We start from the raw sequence: 21,361 nt of genomic DNA, 5'->3' as shown, positions 1-21,361 counted from the left end.
TCATCCATACATCAATTGTCTTAAATGATTTATTACTAACTAAGTAATTCACAGAAATGCATAAACAAACAGTAGATATGGTTACATGAAATGATAGAATGTGCCCCTAGTGGGCTGAACCGGCATGGCGGCTTGTTAGACAAAAGGGGAGTGTTTTTCTTTTACCAAGAAGTCACTACAGAGTTAATTATAACAATTAAAATGCTAATCCTTTACACATGAACTCATTCATTCATTCTCACTCATTCGGGAACAATTGCAATCAATATATATATATTTACGCTCAGTGTGTCGTCTTGATCACTGGTGAAAAGTCTTATTATACAAACAGTATCATACTCACTCATTCATCTTATACAACAATTAGATGTAAACCTCATATCTGAGACTATTATATAAACAGTGTTATGGTAATGTGGCCACACCGTCTCTCTTGAGCTTCCCAAGTTGTGCCAAACGGACCAGTTCGTAGCTGGATTCTTCACCGATCTTTTACACTTTCTCTGGAACATGAAATGTGTTCGTACCTCAAGTTCTGTGAGGTGGAAGGATTTCCTTTGTCGTCTGGGAATGTTTACCCTATCTCTAATACTGTGTGGCCATGAGGCAGGGTCTTCTGAGACATTTACGACCTCTGACCACAGCAGTCTGGTTGTAGAAGCAGAGAGCGGGGGATGGTGCTCGCTGTACTCAAAGAGGGCAACGTCATGACAATTGTTAGCCCAAAAGAGTGTTATTACATACAGCCGGAGAATAACTATTGGATATCAGAGCGACGTCCACTTACCAGCACAACGACATTCCCAAAGCGGATCCTTTGTCCGAACCACCCAGGGCATTTGAACTGATTCCAGAGGTCGACACAAACCAATGTCGCCGCAGAAGAGGAAGACGGAGAAGCATTCTGGTCAGACTTTGGAGGCACGCACACCACCCACTGCTTTCGAGTACATTACTCGCTAATGTCCAGTCTCTAGATAACAAGGTAGACAAAATTAGGGCACGGGTTGCTTTCTAGAGAGACATCAGGGATTGTAACATACTCTGTTTCAGAGAAACATGGCTCTCTCGGGATATATGCTGTCCGAGTCGGTACAGCCACCAGGATTCTTTGTGCATCGTGCCGACAGAAATAACCATCTGTCCGGAAAGAAAAAGGGCGGGGATGTATGTTTCATGATTAACGACTCATGGTGTAATTGTAACAACATATAGGAACTCGAGTCTTTTAATTCACCTGACCTAGATTTCCTCACAATCAAATGCCGACCATATTATCTCCCAAGAGAATTCTCCTTGGTTACTGTCCTAGCCGTGAATATCCCCCTTCAAGCCAATACCACGACGGCCCTAAAGGAACTTAACTGGACTTTAAGCAAACTGGAAACCATATATCCTGAAGCTGCATTTATTATAGCTGTGGATTTTAACTTCTCTAGGGAAGGGGGCAGCATTTGGAATTTTGGATGAAAAGCATACCCAAATTAAACTGCCTGCTACTCGGGCCCATAAGATATGGTATGCATATAGCTAGAAGATTTGGAGGGAAAACACTCTAAAGTTTCCAAAACTGTTAAAATAGTGTCTGTGAGTATAACAGAACTGATTTGGCAGGCAAAACCCTGAGAAAAATCCATTCAAGTAGTCGTTTTTTTTGTTGGTTTTGTAGTTTGCTATTCAATGCCATTACAGTATCCATTGACTTAGGACTCAAATTGCAGTTCCTATGCCTTCCACTAGATGTCAACAGTCTTTAGAAATTGTTTCAGGCTTGTATTCTGAAAAATGAGGGAGTAAGAGCAGTCTGAATGAGTGGACCCTGCCGTGTCACATAGCTTTTTCATGCGCGCGACCGAGAGCCTTTCTTGTTTACCTTTTATATTGACGACGTTATTGTCCAGTTGAAATATTAGATTATATCATCGATTATTTAGGCTAAAAACAACCTGAGGATTGAATGTAAACATCGTTTGACATGTTTCTATGAACTTTACGGATACAATTTGGATTTTTTTTTCTCTGCCTTTTTTGACTGCGTTTGAGCCTGTGGATTACTGAAGAAAATGCGAACAAAACTGAGGTTTTGGGATATAAAGCATGCCTGAGAGCACCAGCTGTTCCGGACGACTCCCGACCACTCCCGACTATTACGTTGTACAGCGCCATATTTTCCTAACGGAGTGGCGCAGCAGTCTAAGACACAAATTGTATAAAAGCCCCTTAGATACTCACAGATCAGATTTGCCCTAACAAAAAATGCCCCTTAGATATTAATTTAGAATCCTCCAATCCTCTTATGCTCTTAGTAATAGCCTACTTCTGACCATTACGTTGTACAGCGCCATATTTTCTATTCCATCCTAATGAAAATCCTGAGGGTTTTCATTTTTCTTAGAATAGTAACACCATAATATTAATCAAATGAATTAAACTACATTTCTTAAAATCAATCCCATATGCTATGTTCTCACAGAAAAGGTTTTCAATTCTCTAGTATTGACAATATTGAAGACTATCAAATGTATAGGCATCCCAGGCTGGGGCATCTGGTAAGGATGGAGGCTGGTTCAGTCTGATGAAGGGCTGGGCGATATGGCCAAAATATCACATCATGTTATTTTTCAAAATTTTTACGGTATTTTATGTTTTTGATTAATAAAAGTTATACATTTTCTTTATTAGTGAGTGACCTTACGGTGGCAACACATATACATATTCAAAATTATTTCAATGGATCTTTCTCTGATTGGTTTATACAGTTCATTTCAACTTCAACCTAATATAATTTCCTGCATTTCCATCAAATTTCTGCATTTCCTGCACTCATTTGAGAATTTCCACACTGCCATGATACGGGCAAAAAAAATTTTTTTTTTTTAAACAAATGTTGAAATTGTGATTTAAAACAAAACACTTGGGTGAACTTTTGGAATCATGGAAATAGAATGTTTATTATAATTCTATAGTTAGAATATAAATAATGAAGCACTATGAAGTGTTGTTTGACATGACCATGAATGAAAATGCCATGGACGAGTTTTATGGCAGGGTAGGAACCAAAGTGATGTTCCGGGTTTCCTAGGGTACCCTATAATTTTTGGCTACATTAAATCTTTATTCATATAGCCAACATTCATGCTTCACCTATTCCTCTTTGATTTAGAAGATACTGTTGCACAAACAAAAAGCTGATTTAGGCCTGCACCAGCACTGGTATCAGGCTGTGTTAGCTAGCTACGTTTGCGCTGACTCAGTACTTTTACTAGCTAGTTAGCTAGCCAGCTAACTAGTGGTTAGCATTAGTGGCTAACACGATTTAGCTTAACTTGCTAAGAAAATACAAACTAAACTCATAAAAAAGCCCTTTTTCAGGACCCTGTCTTTCAAAGCTAATTTGTAAAAAAAATCCAAATAACTTCACAGTACTTAATGCAGCTGGTGGCCACACCAGATACTGACTGTTAATTTGGATTTTTACCCCCCCTTTGTTCAGGGACACATTATTCCATTTCTGTTAGTCACATGTCTATGGAAATTGTTCATATTATGTCTCATTTGTTGAATATTGGTATGCTCACAGAAATATTTACACATGTTAAAATCGGCTTAAAATAATACACAGTTGACAAGTGACATTTTTTTTGCTGAGTTTAGCTGTTTGCAGATGTAAGAAAAACAAATATTGTAATTATAGAATGCTTGTGGATTTATATTAAGATCGAATTGGTAACAACACTGTTGTCATCAACATTGATATAGTGTGTGCTGCATTGACCATGCGGACTGAACGAAAGTGTCTCGTGGTCAAGCATCAACAAATGCGCTCCTTGAGTGACGGGGTGGAACTAGATCTGTGTGGGAAAACGTTGTGGAGAGAGAGTAGAGAGGGATGACTCGAAGTAGCGGAGTAAACTTTAACAATGGACGTTACACACTGCGTATCACATTTAACAAACCAAACATTCAAATACCGTTACAGAAGGATAAGTAAAAACACAAACCGGTCCTGCATCAATACATATAGTATTAGTAAAATACAGTATACCGCCCAGCCCTAAGTTATACACATACTACTATCCCACCTATCCTCCAATCATCAGCTAGCCACCACCCCTTTCAGTAGCATTTATGAGGCACTTAGAGAAACATATTAAAAAGGTTGTATATCATGAGACGACCAAGCGTACGTACGCACGCACGCACGCACGCACGCACGCACACACGCACACACACACGCACACACACACACACACACACACCTCTGGCTCTACAGAGGACCGCCCTCTACCAGCTGGAGCTACAGAGGACCGCCCTCTACCAGCTGGAGCTACAGAGGACCGCCCTCTACCAGCTGGAGCTACAGAGGACCGCCCTCTACCAGCTGGAGCTACAGAGGACCGCCCCCTACCAGCAGGAGCTACAGAGGACCGCCCTCTACCAGCTGGAGCTACAGAGGACCGCCCTCTACCAGCTGGAGCTACAGAGGACCGCCCTCTACCAGCTGGAGCTACAGAGGACCGCCCTCTACCAGCTGGAGCTACAGAGGACCGCCCTCTACCAGCTGGAGCTACAGAGGACCGCCCTCTACCAGCTGGAGCTACAGAGGACCGCCCTCTACCAGCTGGAGCTACAGAGGGCCGCCCTCTACCAGCTGGAGCTACAGAGGGCCGCCCTCTACCAGCTGGAACTACAGAGGACCGCCCTCTACCAGCTGGAGCTACAGAAGACCATTAAAACCATATGAAATAGGCTAACCTTCCTTAGCGCATCATTCATCATTAAACTGCATGGGGCAACAGATTGCAATGTTTAATTCTTTAATTTATCAATCCCTCATATAATATAAACATGTTGCAAACAGCGGCCAGCAGAATGGCCAGCAGCATGGCCAGCAGAATGGCCAGCAGCATGGCCAGCAGCATGGCCAGCAGCATGGCCAGCAGAATGGCCAGCAGCATAGCCAGCAGAATGGCCAGCAGAATGGCCAGCAGCATGGCCAGCAGCATGGCCAGCAGTATAGCCAGCAGAATGGGCAGCAGCATGGCCAGCAGAATGGCCAGCAGAATGGCCAGCAGCATGGCCAGCAGCATGGCCAGCAGTATAGCCAGCAGAATGGCCAGCAGCATGGCCAGGTCATAATGGGCTGTAGGCCCACTACTGCAGTTAGTGTGGAGGGGTGGTGGGGCCTGATTAGGGGGACAGGTGTGTGTGTAATGCAGATCCAGCAGCAGACAGGCAGACAGTAGGTAAAATAAAGGAGTGAAATAGAGTGGATGAACATGGTTAAGTACCTGCTACTTTATAAACTATGGACATGGTTAAATACCTGCTACTTTATAAACTATGGACATGGTTAAATACCTGCTACTTTATAAACTATGGACATGGTTAAATACCTGCTACTTTATAAACTATGGACATGGTTAAATACCTGCTACTTTATAAACTATGGACATGGTTAAATACCTGCTACTTTATAAACTATGGACATGGTTAAATACCTGCTACTTTATAAACTATGGACATGGTTAAATACCTGGCTACTTTATAAACTATGGACATGGTTAAATACCTGCTACTTTATAAACTATGGACATGGTTAAATACCTGCTACTTTATAAACTATGGACATGGTTAAATACCTGCTACTTTATAAACTATGGACATGGTTAAATACCTGCTACTTTATAAACTATGGACATGGTTAAATACTGCTACTTTATAAACTATGGACATGGTTAAATACCTGCTACTTTATAAACTATGGACATGGTTAAATACCCTGCTACTTTATAAACTATGGACATGGTTAAATACCTGCTACTTTATAAACTATGGACATGGTTAAATACCTGCTAGGGCTCAGGCTTTATAAACTATGGACATGGTTAAATACCTTCTACTTTATAAACTATGGACATGGTTAAATACCTTCTACTTTATAAACTATGGACATGGTTAAATACCTTCTACTTTATAAACTATGGACATGGTTAAATACCTGCTACTTTATAAACTATGGACATGGTTAAATACCTGCTACTTTATAAACTATGGACATGGTTAAATACCTGCTACTTTATAAACTATGGACATGGTTAAATACCTTCTACTTTATAAACTATGGACATGGTTAAATACCTGCTACTTTATAAACTATGGACATGGTTAAATACCTGCTACTTTATAAACTATGGACATGGTTAAATACCTGCTACTTTATAAACTATGGACATGGTTAAATACCTGCTACTTTATAAACTATGGACATGGTTAAATACCTTCTACTTTATAAACTATGGACATGGTTAAATACCTTCTACTTTATAAACTATGGACATGGTTAAATACCTTCTACTTTATAAAAGATGGACATGGTTAAATACCTGCTACTTTATAAACTATGGACATGGGTAAATACCTGCTACTTTATAAACTATGGACATGGTTAAATACCTGCTACTTTATAAACTATGGACATGGTTAAATACCTTCTACTTTATAAACTATGGACATGGTTAAATACCTTCTACTTTATAAACTATGGACATGGTTAAATACCTGCTACTTTATAAACTATGGACATGGGTAAATACCTGCTACTTTATAAACTATGGACATGGTTAAATACCTGCTACTTTATAAACTATGGACATGGTTAAATACCTGCTAGGGCCTGTTTCCAAGACACAAGATTAAGTCTAAAATGTCTGCCAAATCTGGTGAAACAAGCCCCTATATTTATAACCTGAGCCATACATACACGTTAAGGCTTTGGTTATGAAGCTATGGGGAACATGTGTAGATTATCTGGGTTAGAATCATCTATTGTGTAAAAAAAATAATAATAATGAAAACTCATCCTACAACTCTCTCATTCGGAAATGACTTATGGCATCTGCTAACCTTTTTAGACAGACGTGCCATCAAATCAGTCGGCTCTCCACCCCCCCTTAACGACCTCTGACTCTGGGACCAAAGAGGAATACAATTCTATAGGGTGCAGTACAGATGAAAGGGAATGAAAACAATGGAGGTCGCCCTATTCTTGGATACACCCATCGAACTCAAACAATTTTTCAACAGCCTTTTATCATTGAGAGACCGGTTTGAATTAGAGGGGGAGAATGAATTAAGGAAGTATATTTCTTTAAGATTTGTGACCCCCCAGCTAACTGAAAACACGCAGAAGACTTTACACTACACCCAGCTAACTGAAAACACGCAGAAGACTTTACACTACACCCAGCTAACTGAAAACAAGCAGAAGACTTTACACTACACCCAGCTAACTGAAAACACGCAGAAGACTTTACACTACACCCAGCTAACTGAAAACAAGCAGAAGACTTTACACTACACCCAGCTAACTGAAAACACGCAGAAGACTTTACACTACACCCAGCTAACTGAAAACACGCAGAAGACTTTACACTACACCCAGCTAACTGAAAACACGCAGAAGACTTTACACTACACCCAGCTAACTAAAAAACACACAGAAGACTTTACACTACACCCAGCTAACTGAAAACACGCAGAAGACTTTACACTACACCCAGCTAACTGAAAACACGCAGAAGACTTTACACTACACCCAGCTAACTGAAAACACGCAGAAGACTTTACACTACACCCAGCTAACTGAAAACACGCAGAAGACTTTACACTACACCCAGCTAACTGAAAACACGCAGAAGACTTTACACTACACCCAGCTAACTGAAAACACGCAGAAGACTTTACACTACACCCAGCTAACTGAAAACACGCAGAAGACTTTACACTACACCCAGCTAACTGAAAACACGCAGAAGACTTTACACTACACCCAGCTAACTGAAAACACGCAGAAGACTTTACACTACACCCAGCTAACTGAAAACAAGCAGAAGACTTTACACTACACCCAGCTAACTGAAAACACGCAAAAGACTTTACACTACACCCAGCTAACTGAAAACACGCAGAAGACTTTACACTACACCCAGCTAACTGAAAACACACAGAAGACATTACACTACACCCAGCTAACTGAAAACACGCAGAAGACTTTACACAACACCCATCTAACTGAAAACACGCAGAAGACTTTACACTACACCCAGCTAACTGAAAACACGCAGAAGACTTTACACTACACCCAGCTAACTGAAAACACGCAGAAGACTTTACACTACACCCAGCTGACTGAAACTCTTAAAGTATTTCTCAGTCGATGTTCAAACTTTCATGTTTGCTACTGAAATACTTGGATTGTTATAAAACATTTTATTTGTGTGTGTGTGTGTGTGTGTGTGGGGGGGGGGGGCATTCAGTCAAATACTATCCCCTCACTTTATGGCCATGTACATCTCATTCTGAACCAGCTGCTCTCCAGTAGTTCTCATTCATTCAACAGTGTTTTGGACAGCGGCCAAGACAGTGGCCAAGACAGTGGCTAACCCTTCTGTGTGCAGAGCAGCCTCTCAATTGGCACCATGCTCCCTATTTAGTAGGGCTGTGATAATGTTTTTCCATGATAAAAATGGAAAAAAAACACCCAAGCAGACAAAAATCCTTTAAAAGAACAAAAAACTTCAGTATGTCAAATATTGTGTGCTATTGCTTAGAAAATAAATAAATGTGACTGGATGACAACATAATGATTTGTTTACAACATTATTGCTGTTCTCCTGATGAAGTTAAAAATATATTAAAAAATTGCCCCAACATTAACAACTATCGCGACACTGGTATCGTGTCCCAGCCCGCCTAAATAAAGCACAACAACTATCGCGACACTGGTATCGTGTCCCAGCCCGCCTAAATAAAGCACAACAACTATCGCGACACTGCTATTGTGTCCGAGCCCGCCTAAATAAAGCACAACAACTATCACGACACAGGTATCATGTCCCAGCCCGCCTAAATAAAGCACAACTATCGCGACACTGCTATTGTGTCCAAGCCCGCCTAAATAAAGCACAACAACTATCACGACACAGGTATCGTGTCCCAGCCCGCCTAAATACAGCACAACTTTTCAAAAGTGTGTGCGTGCAAAATACTTTCAAATCTAGCGTGCGCCAGTTTTTTCCCCACATAAAAAGTTTGTATTTATCCATTTTGAACTTTCGGAAAAGTATGCAAATCTCCAAGTACAGCGTAGACCATGCTTAAATCGAGAAGTAAATAGACTTGTAGCCTAATTTTATTAAAATAATAATAATTACAGTATTGGGTAGGCTACAGTTTTGCTGCGTGGTAGGAGCATGACATCATAGACCCTCTAGGAGATATAAACATCCTGTACTGATGAACACATTATTAAAACAACAACACGTCTTCAGAAGGTACCTACGTTTCATGAGCTGAAATGAAAAGATCTCAGAAATATTCCTATACGGCCTCCCGGGTGGCGCAGTGGTTAAGGGCGCTGTACTGCAGCACCAGCTGTGCCATCAGAGTCCCTGGGTTCGCGCCCAGGCTCTGTTGTAACCGGCCGCGACCGGGAGGTCCGTGGAGCGATGCACAATTGGCCTAGCATCGCCCGGGTTAGGGAGGGCTTGGTCGGTAGGGGTGTCCTTGTCCTTGTTTCCTCTGGCGCATTGGTGCGGCTGTTTTCCGGGTTGGATGCGCACTGTGTTAAGAAGCAGTGCGGCTTGTGTTTCAGAGGACGCATGACTTTCAACCTTCGTCTCTCTCCCGAGCCCGTACGGGAGTTGTAGCGATAGTAGCAAGATAGTAGCTACTACAACAATTGGATACCACGAAATTGGGGAGAAAACGGGGTCAAATTCAAAAAATAAATAAATAAATAAAAGAAATGTTCCTATACACACACACACACATACACACACAAAAGGTTATTTCTCAAACAAACAAAAAAATTGTGCACAAATTTGTTTTCCCTGTTACATCCCTGTTCGTGAGCATTTCTCTTTTGCCAAGATAATCCATCCACCTGACAGGTTTGTCATAACAAGCTGATTAAACAGCATAATCAATATAGAGGTGGGGACAATGAAAAGGTCCCTCTAAAATATACAGTTGTGTCACACAACAGATGCTACAGATTTCTCAAGTTGAGGGAGCGTGCATTTGGCATGCTGAATGCAGGAATGTTCACCAGAGCTGTTGCCAGATCATTAAAATGTTAATTTCTCTACCATAAACCAGCCTCATAACCGTAGACCACGCCAACACAGGACCACCACATCTGGCCTTGTCATGCAGGTGAAAGAGGACCCAAAAGCGACTTGGCGAAAACAGAGTCTTTAATCCAGTAAAGTAAATACAAACAAAAAACACAACTTTCACTGAAAACGAGGACAAACTGAGACTCGATCTTGAACAGCAGGTAAACAGCAGGTTGCCTCGGGAAGGCACTTGAACCAGACAGACTCAGACACCTGCTCACCACGCAGCATCTGAGGAAAACACGACACGACAGGGCGTTACACAAACACAGCACGGTGAATTCTAGACAAGGAACCGACAGGACAGGAACGGAACACAAAGGAAGAAATAGGGACTCTAATCAGGGGAAAGGATCGGGAACAGGTGTGGGAAGACTAAATGATTGATTAGGGGAATAGGAACAGCTGGGAGCAGGAACGGAACGATAGAGAGAAGAGAGAGCGAGAGAGTGAGAGAGGGAGGGGGAGAGAGAGGGATAGAAAGAGGGAAAGAACCTAATAAGACCAGCAGAGGGAAACGAATAGAATGGGAAGCACAGGGACAAGACAAGATAATAAATGACAAAACATGACAGTACCCCCCACTCACCGAGCGCCTCCTGGCGCACTCGAGGAGGAACTGGCGGCAACGGAGGAAATCATCAATGAGTGAACGGTCCAGCACCCCCGAGACGGAACCCAACTCCTCTCCTCAGGACCATAACCCTCCCAATCCACTAAGTATTGGTGACTGAGAACGCATGTCCATGATCTTATGTACCTTGTAAATAGGTGCACCCAGACAAGGACGGGAGGGGGGAGGGAAGACGAACGGGGTGCAGAAAGGGCTTGACACAGGAGACATGGAAGACAGGATGGACGCGAAAGATGTCGCGGAAGACTTTCACTACAGCCCAGGATTAACCTGGGAGACACGGAACGGACCAATGAACCCGGAGTCAACTTGAAAGCTGTCGTAAGAGGAAGGTTGCAGTGGAAAGCCACACTAACTGGCCGCAAAATACCTTGGACTCTTAATCCTGCGTTTATTGGCGGCTCTCACAGTCTGTGCCCTGTAACGGCAAAGTGCAGACCTCACCCTCCTCCAGGTGCGCTCACAACGTTGGACAAACGCTTGAGCGGAGGGAACGCTGGACTCGGCAAGCTGGGATGAGAACAGAGGAGGCTGGTAACCCAGACTACTCTGAAACGGAGATAACCCTAGCAGAAACAGCAGAAGACGTATTCTGCCCAGGGGAGCTGTTCTGCCCAAGACGCAGGGTTTCTGAAAGAAAGGCTGCGTAGTATGCGACCAACGTCTGATTGGCCCTCTCTGCTTGACCGTTAGACTGGGGATGAAACCCGGAAGAGAGACTGACGGACGCACCAATCAAACGACAGAACTCCCTCCAAAACTGTGACGTGAATTGCGGGCCTCTGTCTGAAACGGCGTCTAACGGGAGGCCATAATTCTGAATACATTCTCGATAATGATTTGTGCCGTCTCCTTAGCGGAAGGAAGTTTAGCGAGGGGAATGAAATGTGCCGCCTTAGAGAACCTATCGACAACCGTAAGAATCACAGTCTTCCCCGCAGACAAAGGCAGAATGAAGTCTAGGGCGATGTGAGACCATGGTCGAGAAGGAATGGGGAGCGGTCTGAGACGACCGGCAGGAGGAGAGTTACCCGACTTAGTCTGCGCGCAGTCCGAACAAGCAGCCATGAAACGGCGCGTGTCACGCTCCTGAGTCGGCCACCAAAAGCGCTGGCGAATAGACGCAAGAGTGCCTCGAACACCGGGATGACCAGCTAACTTGGCAGAGTGAGCCCACTGAAGAACAGCCAGACAGTGGAAACAGGAACGAAAAGGAGGTTACTAGGACAGCGCCCGGCGACTAGTGTGCGTGAGTGCTTGCTTAACCTGTCTTTCAATTCCCCAGACTGTTAACCCGACAACACGCCCATAAGGAAGAATCCCTCGGGATCAGTAGAAGCCACAGAAGAACTAAACAGACGGGATAAGGCATCAGGCTTGGTGTTCTTGCTACCCGGACGGTAAGAAATCACAAACTCGAAACGAACGAAAAACAACGCCCAACGAGCTTGACGGGCATTAAGTCGTTTGGCAGAACGGATGTACTCAAGGTTCTTATGGTCTGTCCAAACGACAAAAGGAACGGTCGCCCCCTCCAACCACTGTCGCCATTCGCCTAGGGCTAAGCGGATGGTTAGCAGTTCACGGTTACCCACATCATAGTTGCGCTCAGATGGCGACAGGCGATGAGAAAAATAAGCGCAAGGATGAACCTTATCGTCAGACTGGAAGCGCTGGGATAGAATGGCTCCCACGCCTACCTCTGAAGCCGTCAACCTCGACAATGAATTGTCTAGTGACGTCAGGAGTAACGAGGATAGGAGCGGACGTAAAACGTTCTTTTAGAAGATCAAAAGCTCCCTGGGCGGAACCGGACCACTTAAAACACGTCTTGACAGAAGTAAGAGCTGTGAGAGGGGCAGCAACTTGACCGAAATTGAATGAAACGCCGATAGAAATTAGCGAAACCTAAAAAAGCGCTGCAACTCGACACGTGACCTTGGAACGGGCCAATCACTGACAGCTTGGACCTTAGCGGAATCCATCTGAATGCCTTCAGCGGAAATAACGGAACCGAGAAAAGTAACGGAGGAGACATGAAAAGAGCACTTCTCAGCCTTTTTAGAGACAAAAAAGGCGCTGTAGAACACGTCGAACGTGCTGAACATGAATCTCGAGTGACGGAGAAAAAAATCAGGATATCGTCAAGATAGACAAAAACAAAGATGTTCAGCATGTCTCTCAGAACATCATTAACTAATGCCTGAAAAACAGCTGGCGCATTGGCGAGACCAAACGGCAGAACCCGGTACTCAAAATGCCCTAACGGAGTGTTAAACGCCGTTTTCCACTCGTCCCCCTCTCTGATGCGCACGAGATGGTAAGCGTTACGAAGGTCCAACTTAGTAAAGCACCTGGCTCCCTGCAGAATCTCGAAGGCTGATGACATAAGGGGAAGCGGATAACGATTCTTAACCGTTATGTCATTCAGCCCTCGATAATCCACGCAGGGGCGCAGAGTACCGTCCTTCTTCTTAACAAAGAGTATAGTCTACCCCGAGGAGGAGTGGTCCCCGGAAGGAGATCAATACTACAATCATACGACCGGTGAGGAGGAAGGGAGTTGGCTCGGGACCGACTGAAGACCGTGCGCAGATCATGATATTCCTCCGGCACTCCTGTCAAATCGCCAGGTTCCTCCTGAGAAGTAGGGACAGAAGAAACGGGAGGGATGGCAGACATTAAACACTTCACATGACAAGAAACGTTCCAGGATAGGATAGAATTACTAGACCAATTAATAGAAGGATTATGACATACTAGCCAGGGATGACCCAAAACAACAGGTGTAAACGGTGAACGAAAAATCAAAAAAGAAATAGTCTCACTGTGGTTACCAGATACTGTGAGGGTTAAAGGTAGTGTCTCAAATCTGATACTGGGAAGATGACTACCATCTAAGGCGAACATGGGCGTAGGCTTCTCTAACTCTCTGAAAGGAATGTCATGTTTCCGAACCCATGCTTCGTCCATGAAACAACCCTCAGCCCCAGAGTCTATCAAGGCACTACATGTAGCACCCGAACCGGTCCAGCGTAGATGGACCGACAAAGTAGTACAGGATTTTGATGGAGAGACTTGAGTAGTTGCGCTCACCTGTAGCCCTCTAATTTTACAGATGAGCTCTGGCTTTTACTGGACATGAATTAACAAAATGTCCAGCAACTCCGCAATAGAGGCACAGGCGGTTGGTGATCCTCCGTTCCCTCTCCTTAGTCGAGATATAATCCCTCCCAGCTGCATGGGCTCAGACTCTGAGCCAGAGGAGGGAGATGGTTGCGATGCGGAGCAGGGAAACACCGTTGATGCGAGCTCTCTTCCACGAGCCCGGTGACGAAGATCTACCCGTCGTTCTATGCGGATGGCGAGAGCAATCAAAGAGTCCACATCTGAAGGAACCTCCCGGGAGAGAATCTCATCCTTAACCACTGCGTGGAGTCCCTCCAGAAAACGAGCGAGCAGCGCCGGCTCGTTCCACTCACTAGAGGCAGCAAGAGTGCGAAACTCAATAGAATAATCCGTTATGGACCGTTCACCTTGGCATAAGGAAGCCAGGGCCCTAGAAGCCTCCCTACCAAAAACTGAACGGTCAAAAACCCGAATCATCTCCTCTTTAAAGTTCTGGAACCTGTTAGAGCAATCAGCCCTTGCCTCCCAGATAGCTGTGCCCCATTCTCGAGCCCGGCCAGTAAGGAGTGAAATGACGTAAGCAACCCGAGCTCTCTCTCTAGAGTATGTGTTGGGTTGGAGAGAGAACACAATCTCACACTGCGTGAGAAAGGAGCGGCACTCAGTGGGCTGCCCGGAGTAGCAAGGTGGGTTATTAACCCTAGGTTCTGGAGGCTCGGCAGGCCAGGAAGTAACAGGTGGCACGAGACGTAGACTCTGGAACTGTCCAGAGAGGTCGGAAACCTGAGCGGCCAGGTTCTCCACGGCATGGCGAGCAGCAGACAATTCCTGCTCGTGTCTGCCGAGCATGGCTCCTTGGATCTCGACGGCAGTGTAACGAGCGTCTGAAGTCGCTGGGTCCATTCCTTGGTCGGTTCCTTCTGTCATGCAGGTGAAAGAGGACCCAAAAGCGACTTGGCGAAAACAGAGTCTTTAATCCTGTAAAGTAAATACAAACAAAAAACACAACTTTCACTCGAAATGACGAGGACAAACTGGAGACTCGATCTTGAACAGCAGGTAAACAGCAGGTTGCCTCGGGAAGGCACTTGAACCAGACAGACTCAGACACCTGCTCACCACGCAGCATCTGAGGAAAACACGACACTGACAGGGCGATACACAAACACAGCACGGTGAATTCTAGACAAGGAACCGACAGGACAGGAACGGAACACAAAGGAAGAAATAGGGACTCTAATCAGGGGAAAGGATCGGGAACAGGTGTGGGAAGACTAAATGATTGATTAGGGGAATAGGAACAGCTGGGAGCAGGAACGGAACGATAGAGAGAAGAGAGAGCGAGAGAGTGAGAGAGGGAGGGGGAGAGAGAGGGATAGAAAGAGGGAAAGAACCTAATAAGACCAGCAGAGGGAAACGAATAGAATGGGAAGCACAGGGACAAGACAAGATAATAAATGACAAAACATGACAGGCCTCTTCACCTGTGGCATCGTCTGAGACCAGCCACCCCGGACAGCTGATGTAAACTGTGGGTTTACACAACAAAAGAAGTTCTGCACAAACTGTCAGAAACCGTCTCGGGGAAGCTCATCTTCGTGCTCGTCATCCTCACTAGGGGTCTTGAACTGACTGTAGTTCGGCTTCGTAACCGACTTCAGTGAGCAAATGCTCATCTTCAATAGCCACTGGCATGCTGGTGAAGTGTGCCCTTCACGGATGAATCTTGAATTCAGCCGGATGAATCCCGGGTTCTACTGTACCCGGCAGATGGCAGACAGTGTGTAGGGAGTCATGTGGGGGAGCGGTTTGCTGATGTCAACGTTGTGAACAGAGTGTCCCATGGGGTTATGGTATAACAGTCATAAACTATGGACAACGAATACAATAGCAGTCCAGCAGACAGTCAGTCAGTCCAAACCAGCAGACAGTCAGTCCAGTCCAGCAGACAGTCAGTCCAGTCCAGCAGACAGTCAGTCCAGTCCAGCAGACAGTCAGTCCAGTCCAGCAGACAGTCAGTCCAGACCAGCAGACAGTCAGTCTTGACCAGCAGACAGTCAGTCCAGACCAGCAGACAGTCAGTCCAGACCAGCAGACAGTCAGTCCAGCAGACAGTCAGTCCAGACCAGCAGACAGTCAGTCCAGACCAGCAGACAGTCAGTCCAGACCAGCAGACAGTCCAGCAGACAGTCAGTCCAGCAGACAGTCAGTCCAGTCCAGCAGACAGTCAGTCAGTCCAGTCCAGCAGACAGCCAGTCCAGTCCAGCAGACAGCCAGTCCAGTCCAGTAGACAGCCAGTCCAGTCCAGTAGACAGTCAGTCCAGTCCAGTAGACAGTCAGTCCAGTCCAGTAGACAGTCAGTCCGTCAGTCCAGTCCGTCAGTCCAGTCTGTCAGTCCAGTCCAGCAGACAGTCCGTCAGTCCAGTCCAGTGCTACACATGGGACACCTGAAGCACATTCTACCTGCTGCACATTCTACCTGCTGCACATTCTACCTGCTGCACAGTCTTCCTGCTGCACATGGGACACCTGAAGCACATTCTGCCTGCTGCACATGGGACACCTGCTGCACATTCTACCTGCTGCACATTCTACCTGCTGCACATGGGAGACCTGAAGCAGTCTGCCTGCTGCACATTTTACCTGCTGCACATTCTAATTAAAAAACACCATACAAGGTTTCCTCATACAAGGTTTCCTCATACAAGGTTCCCCTTCCCTGAATAAACCTCTTTCCCTTAAAGTCAAAGAACATACTGCAGGCGTTCTGCAATAAAAACAAGATATCTAATAACATCTTATAGATGGGGCGGCAGTTAACCTAGTGGTTAGAGGGGGGAGGCAGGTAACCTAGTGGTTAGGCGTTGGGCCAGTAACTGAAAAGTTGCTAGATCGAATCCCCCGAGCTGACAAGGTCAAATCTGTCATTCTGCCCCTGAACAAGGCAGTTAACCCACTGTTCCTAAGCCGCCATTGTAAAATAAGAATTTGTTCTTAACTTCTCTAGGGTAGGGGGCAGCATTGGGAATTTTGGATGTGTGCCCAAAAGCGTGCCCAAATTAAACTGCCTGCTACTCAGCCATAAAAGCTAGAATATGCATATAATTAGTAGATTTGGATAGAAAACACTCTGAAGTTTCTAAAACTGTTTGAATGATGTGTGTGAGTATAACATAACTCACATGGCAGGCAAAAACCTGAGAAAAAATCCAACCAGGAAGTGGGAAATCTGGGGTTTGTAATTTTTCAAGTCATTGCCTATCAAATATACAGTGTCTATGGGGTCATATTGCACTTCCTAAGGCTTCCACTAGATGTCAACAGTCTTTGGAACTTTGTTTGAGGCTTCTACTGTGAAGGAGGGGGAGTGGGAGCTGAATGAGGCAGAGGTCTGCCAGAGAGGCATGAGCTAGTCACACGCGTTCACGTGAGAGTTAGCTTGGGTTCCATTGCATTTCTACAGACAAAGGAATTCTCCGGTTGGAACATTATTGAAGATTTAGGATTAAAAAAAACATCCTTAAGATTGATTCTATACTTCGTTTGACATGTTTCTACGAACTGTAATATGACTTTTCGTCTGAACTTTGTCTGGACCTCGTGCCCGCGTGTCGTGAGTTTGGATTGTGTACTAAACACGCAAACAAAAAGGGAGGTATTTGGACATAAATGATGGACATTATCGAACAAATCAAACATTTATTGTGGAACTGGGATTCCTGGGAGTGCATTCTGATGAAGATCATCAAAGGTAAGTGAATATTTATAATGCTATTTCTGACTTCCGTTGACTCCACAACATGGTGGATATCTGTATGGCTTGTTTTTGTTGTCGGAGCGCTGTACTCAGATTATTGCATGGTGTGCTTTTTCCGTAAACTTTAAAAAAATCTCACACAGTGGTTGCATTAAGGAGAAGTGGATCTAAAATTACATGCATAACAGTTGTATCTTTTATCAATGTTTATTATGTAAATGTAAATGTTTATTATGAGTATTTCTGTAAATTGATGTGGCTCTCTGCAAAATCACCGGATGTTTTGGAACTACTGAACATAACGCCAATGTAAACTCAGATTTTTGGATATAAATATGAACTTTATCGAACAAAACATACATGTATTGTGTAACATGAAGTCCTATGAGTGTCATCTGATGAAGATCATCAAAGGGTAGTGATTCATTTGATCTCTATTTCTGATTTTTGTGACTCCTCTCGTTGGCTGGAAAATTGGCTGTGTTTTTCTGTGACTTGGCTCTGACCTAACATAATCGTTTGGTGTGCTTTCGTCGATTTTTGAAATCGGACACTGTGGCTTGATTTACAACAAGTGTATCTTTAAAATGGTGTAAAATACTTGTGTGTTTGAGGAATTTTAATTTTGGGATTTCTGTTGTTTTGAATTTGGCGCCCTGCAGTTTCACTGGCTGTTGAAGAGGTGGGGCGCTAGCGTCCCACATACCCTAGTGAAGTTAACTGACTTGCCTAAATAAATAAATAAGGGATTGAGCAGTGAAATACAACTTACTTGCTTAAATGTTCCATCATCAAACCTCCAATCTCCAAATCCATTGGAAGATGTGAAGGAGTGTTGTTCTGTGGTAGACAGGTCCTTCTCCCCAGACCTTCGCTTTAGATTCATAGGAGGGGAAGCGTCTCTGTGTTTGGCAGCCGCTGATGGAGAGGTTGAAGACGGACAAAAAGATGATAAGGAACGCTCCTGCTGGAGGGGAGACATCTTTGTCATGTGGCCACGCCCCATTCCAACATCATCAACCTCTTCTTCACCTTCCATCCTTTCTTCTTCATCCTCCATCACACCTCCCTCTTCTCTGTTATCGTCCCCCCTATCCACACAACTCTGAGTGTTGTCGTTACTGCCACCAGCCTCTGTCTGTTGCTGACCCATCTGAGGAGTCCTTCCTGTCCCGGTTCCTTCCACCCGTTTGCCCAGGAAGGCAGAGTCCAGGGGGGCTCCAGTGACCCAGGCGACGGCTACGTGTTTAGCAAACATCGTCTGGGCCTGGCGGAGGTGTTTCTCCTGCCGGTCCATCTCCAGCTTGGCCTCCTGTTGTCTCTGGAGCTGCTCCATCACAGCCTCTAGTCTGACACCAGCAGGGCTACCCAGACCACCCCCAGCCTCCTGTTGTCTCTGGAGCTGCTCCATCACAGCCTCTAGTCTGACACCGGCAGGGCTACCCAGACCACCCCCAGCCTCCTGTTGTCTCTGGAGCTGCTCCATCACAGCCTCTAGTCTGACACCGGCAGGGCTACCCAGACCACCCCCAGCCTCCTGTTGTCTCTGGAGCTGCTCCATCACAGCCTCTAGTCTGACACCGGCAGGGCTACCCAGACCACCCCAGCCTCCTGTTGTCTCTGGAGCTGCTCCATCACAGCCTCTAGTCTGACACCGGCAGGGCTACCCAGACCACCCCCAGCCTCCTGTTGTCTCTGGAGCTGCTCCATCACAGCCTCTAGTCTGACACCGGCAGGGCTACCCAGACCACCCCCAGCCTCCTGTTGTCTCTGGAGCTGCTCCATCACAGCCTCTAGTCTGACACCGGCAAGACTACCCAGACAACCCCCAGCCTCCTGTTGTCTCTGGAGCTGCTCCATCACAGCCTCTAGTCTGACACCGGCAGGGCTACCCAGACCACCCCCAGCCTCCTGTTGTCTCTGGAGCTGCTCCATCACAGCCTCTAGTCTGACACCGGCAGGGCTACCCAGACCACCCCCAGCCTCCTGTTGTCTCTGGAGCTGCTCCATCACAGCCTCTAGTCTGACACCGGCAGGGCTACCCAGACCACCCCCCTGGGATAAGTTGGGCTGTAGGGAGAGGAACGAAATGTACCGAGTAAATACATTGTACAGGGATATGATCTTATTTTTACCACAGAGAAATGTATAGAGTTAAAATATTGTACAAAACGATACATGTTTATATTTTCCCCCAGAGATTTTATTTGTTATTTTGAGTAATTTATAACCTAGAGAGCCTTAAATCTCAACTCTGGACCGTGAAGACAGTTCCACTACATTTCTTCCTTGTTCCCCTCTAAACAGGGACTGGTTTAGCCCTGGGACACCAGGTGGGTGCAATTATCAGGTAGAACAGAAAGCCAGCGGACCTCGGACCTCGTAGGGTAAGAGTTGAATACCCCTAGCTTAGAGAAAAACAACGAACACAGATATATTCAGAACTGCGCTAAATAGCAGTTCCCCTTACTCTGCAAGGGCCGTGGCTTTTGTGGAGCGACCGGTGACGATGCTTCGAGGGTGACAAGTTGTTGATGTGTGCAGAGGGTCCCTGGTTCGCGCGAGGGGACGGTCTAAAGTTATACTGTTACACCAACAGATTGATAAACATAGGATTTCTTTACTGTTACAAGGTGGGATTGGGAAACGTTATGGAATGTTTATTTTACGAGATACTATCGACTACAATGTATTAATCTAAAAACGATTTCTAAATGAGATACCTTTTCGTCTCTTCTGCCCGGAGGCAGATGGTCAAAACAAGCGCATGACGTGTACAACACAGTCGTTTAAAAATGTTACAAAGTTGTGTCCCTCAACAAGGTTAAAATAATTCCGAGGTAAGCAAGTCACCGAATAGGTTACAGTGTTGTCCCGTCATAGTTTATAAAATATAGTTTAAAAGTGTTAAAACAACAGATCACTTCCACGTCCGTTGTTGCCCAATATTACAGTATCTAACTAACATGGGGCACGGTGCCAAATGAAGTCAGCCAGCCGCGAGATGACTCGATCAAAACTCACCATTTGCGCTTTTGAGTTGTCCATCCTTCCCTCCAGTCCTTTCCAAAGTTACCGTGCTTCTTCCCCACACTCGTTTTGTCTCCGACGCAATCCAATTTTACGTGAGCATTTAGGTTGCTATGATAAACCTTCGGTAGAAATGAATATAACGCCTGTATATGTTGTAACCTATGATATGATTGGAAGAGCAGCGAGGCCCGTGTAGTTGGTATGACAGGTCCTCACCTCCCCTCTGACCGCGGCCTGCGCATGGAGGGGGAGGCATCATAGGCTTGATGGCTACACCCTTCCTTGTAATAAGACAAAGCCCAGCCTACCTGAAAAGCTGTGCCTCATTCACCGTTTTAACAACGTTAAGGTTTCTGCAACATTCGTGTTGGTCAATTCTTCCCACAGCGCTTGTCTGACAGCACGGTGAAATAACATGCGATACAGTATGAACAGTGTTTCTAGAATCAATTATGTTTACTGTAGCTTGCTATGCGGGCTGTTTTTCATAGCAGAGCTTTTTAACTTACTAACCAACACCATCAGCAATATTGATATAATGTATTTCGTAAAGTTATCGATTTCTTTGTATTCCACATGTATAATCATTAACTATAAACATACCATGTTTATGCAATAATGCTTTTA

General features: G+C 45.1%; 1 protein-coding gene across 2 annotated transcripts; it reads right to left on the bottom strand.

Moving 5' to 3' along the window:
- Nucleotides 1-472: 472 nt before the first annotated feature.
- Nucleotides 473-19,302, bottom strand: LOC123995221. Of its 2 annotated transcripts, none has more exons than XM_046298698.1 (2): nucleotides 18,474-19,302; nucleotides 473-1,140 (listed from the first exon to the last, which is right to left on the bottom strand). In XM_046298698.1, the coding sequence occupies exons 1-2, from the start codon at nucleotides 19,260-19,262 to the stop codon at nucleotides 1,015-1,017; spliced, it is 915 nt and encodes a 304-aa protein (XP_046154654.1). In that variant the 5' UTR covers nucleotides 19,263-19,302; the 3' UTR covers nucleotides 473-1,014. The 2 variants fall into 2 exon arrangements, with proteins under 2 accessions (XP_046154654.1, XP_046154743.1); XM_046298787.1 differs by having other exon boundaries at nucleotides 473-973.
- Between the last annotated feature and the right edge of the window lie 2,059 nt (nucleotides 19,303-21,361).

This window comes from Oncorhynchus gorbuscha, linkage group LG01, assembly GCF_021184085.1.
Source record: "Oncorhynchus gorbuscha isolate QuinsamMale2020 ecotype Even-year linkage group LG01, OgorEven_v1.0, whole genome shotgun sequence".
NCBI lineage: Eukaryota > Metazoa > Chordata > Actinopteri > Salmoniformes > Salmonidae > Oncorhynchus > Oncorhynchus gorbuscha.
Note: the sequence above shows the minus strand (reverse complement) of the source record. Positions and strands in the feature narration are given on the sequence as shown.

What these genes read in the sequence shown, in the direction of transcription:
- LOC123995221 (XM_046298698.1), bottom strand. Translation starts at nt 19,262, where the DNA reads ATGGAGCAGCTCCAGAGACAACAGGAGGCTGGGGGTGGTCTGGGTAGC. An exon ending in ATGATGGAACATTTAAGCAA is followed by an intron (nt 1,141 to 18,473) that starts GTAAGTTGTATT and finishes CTTTCCGGACAG; the next exon opens with ATGGTTATTTCTGTCGGCAC.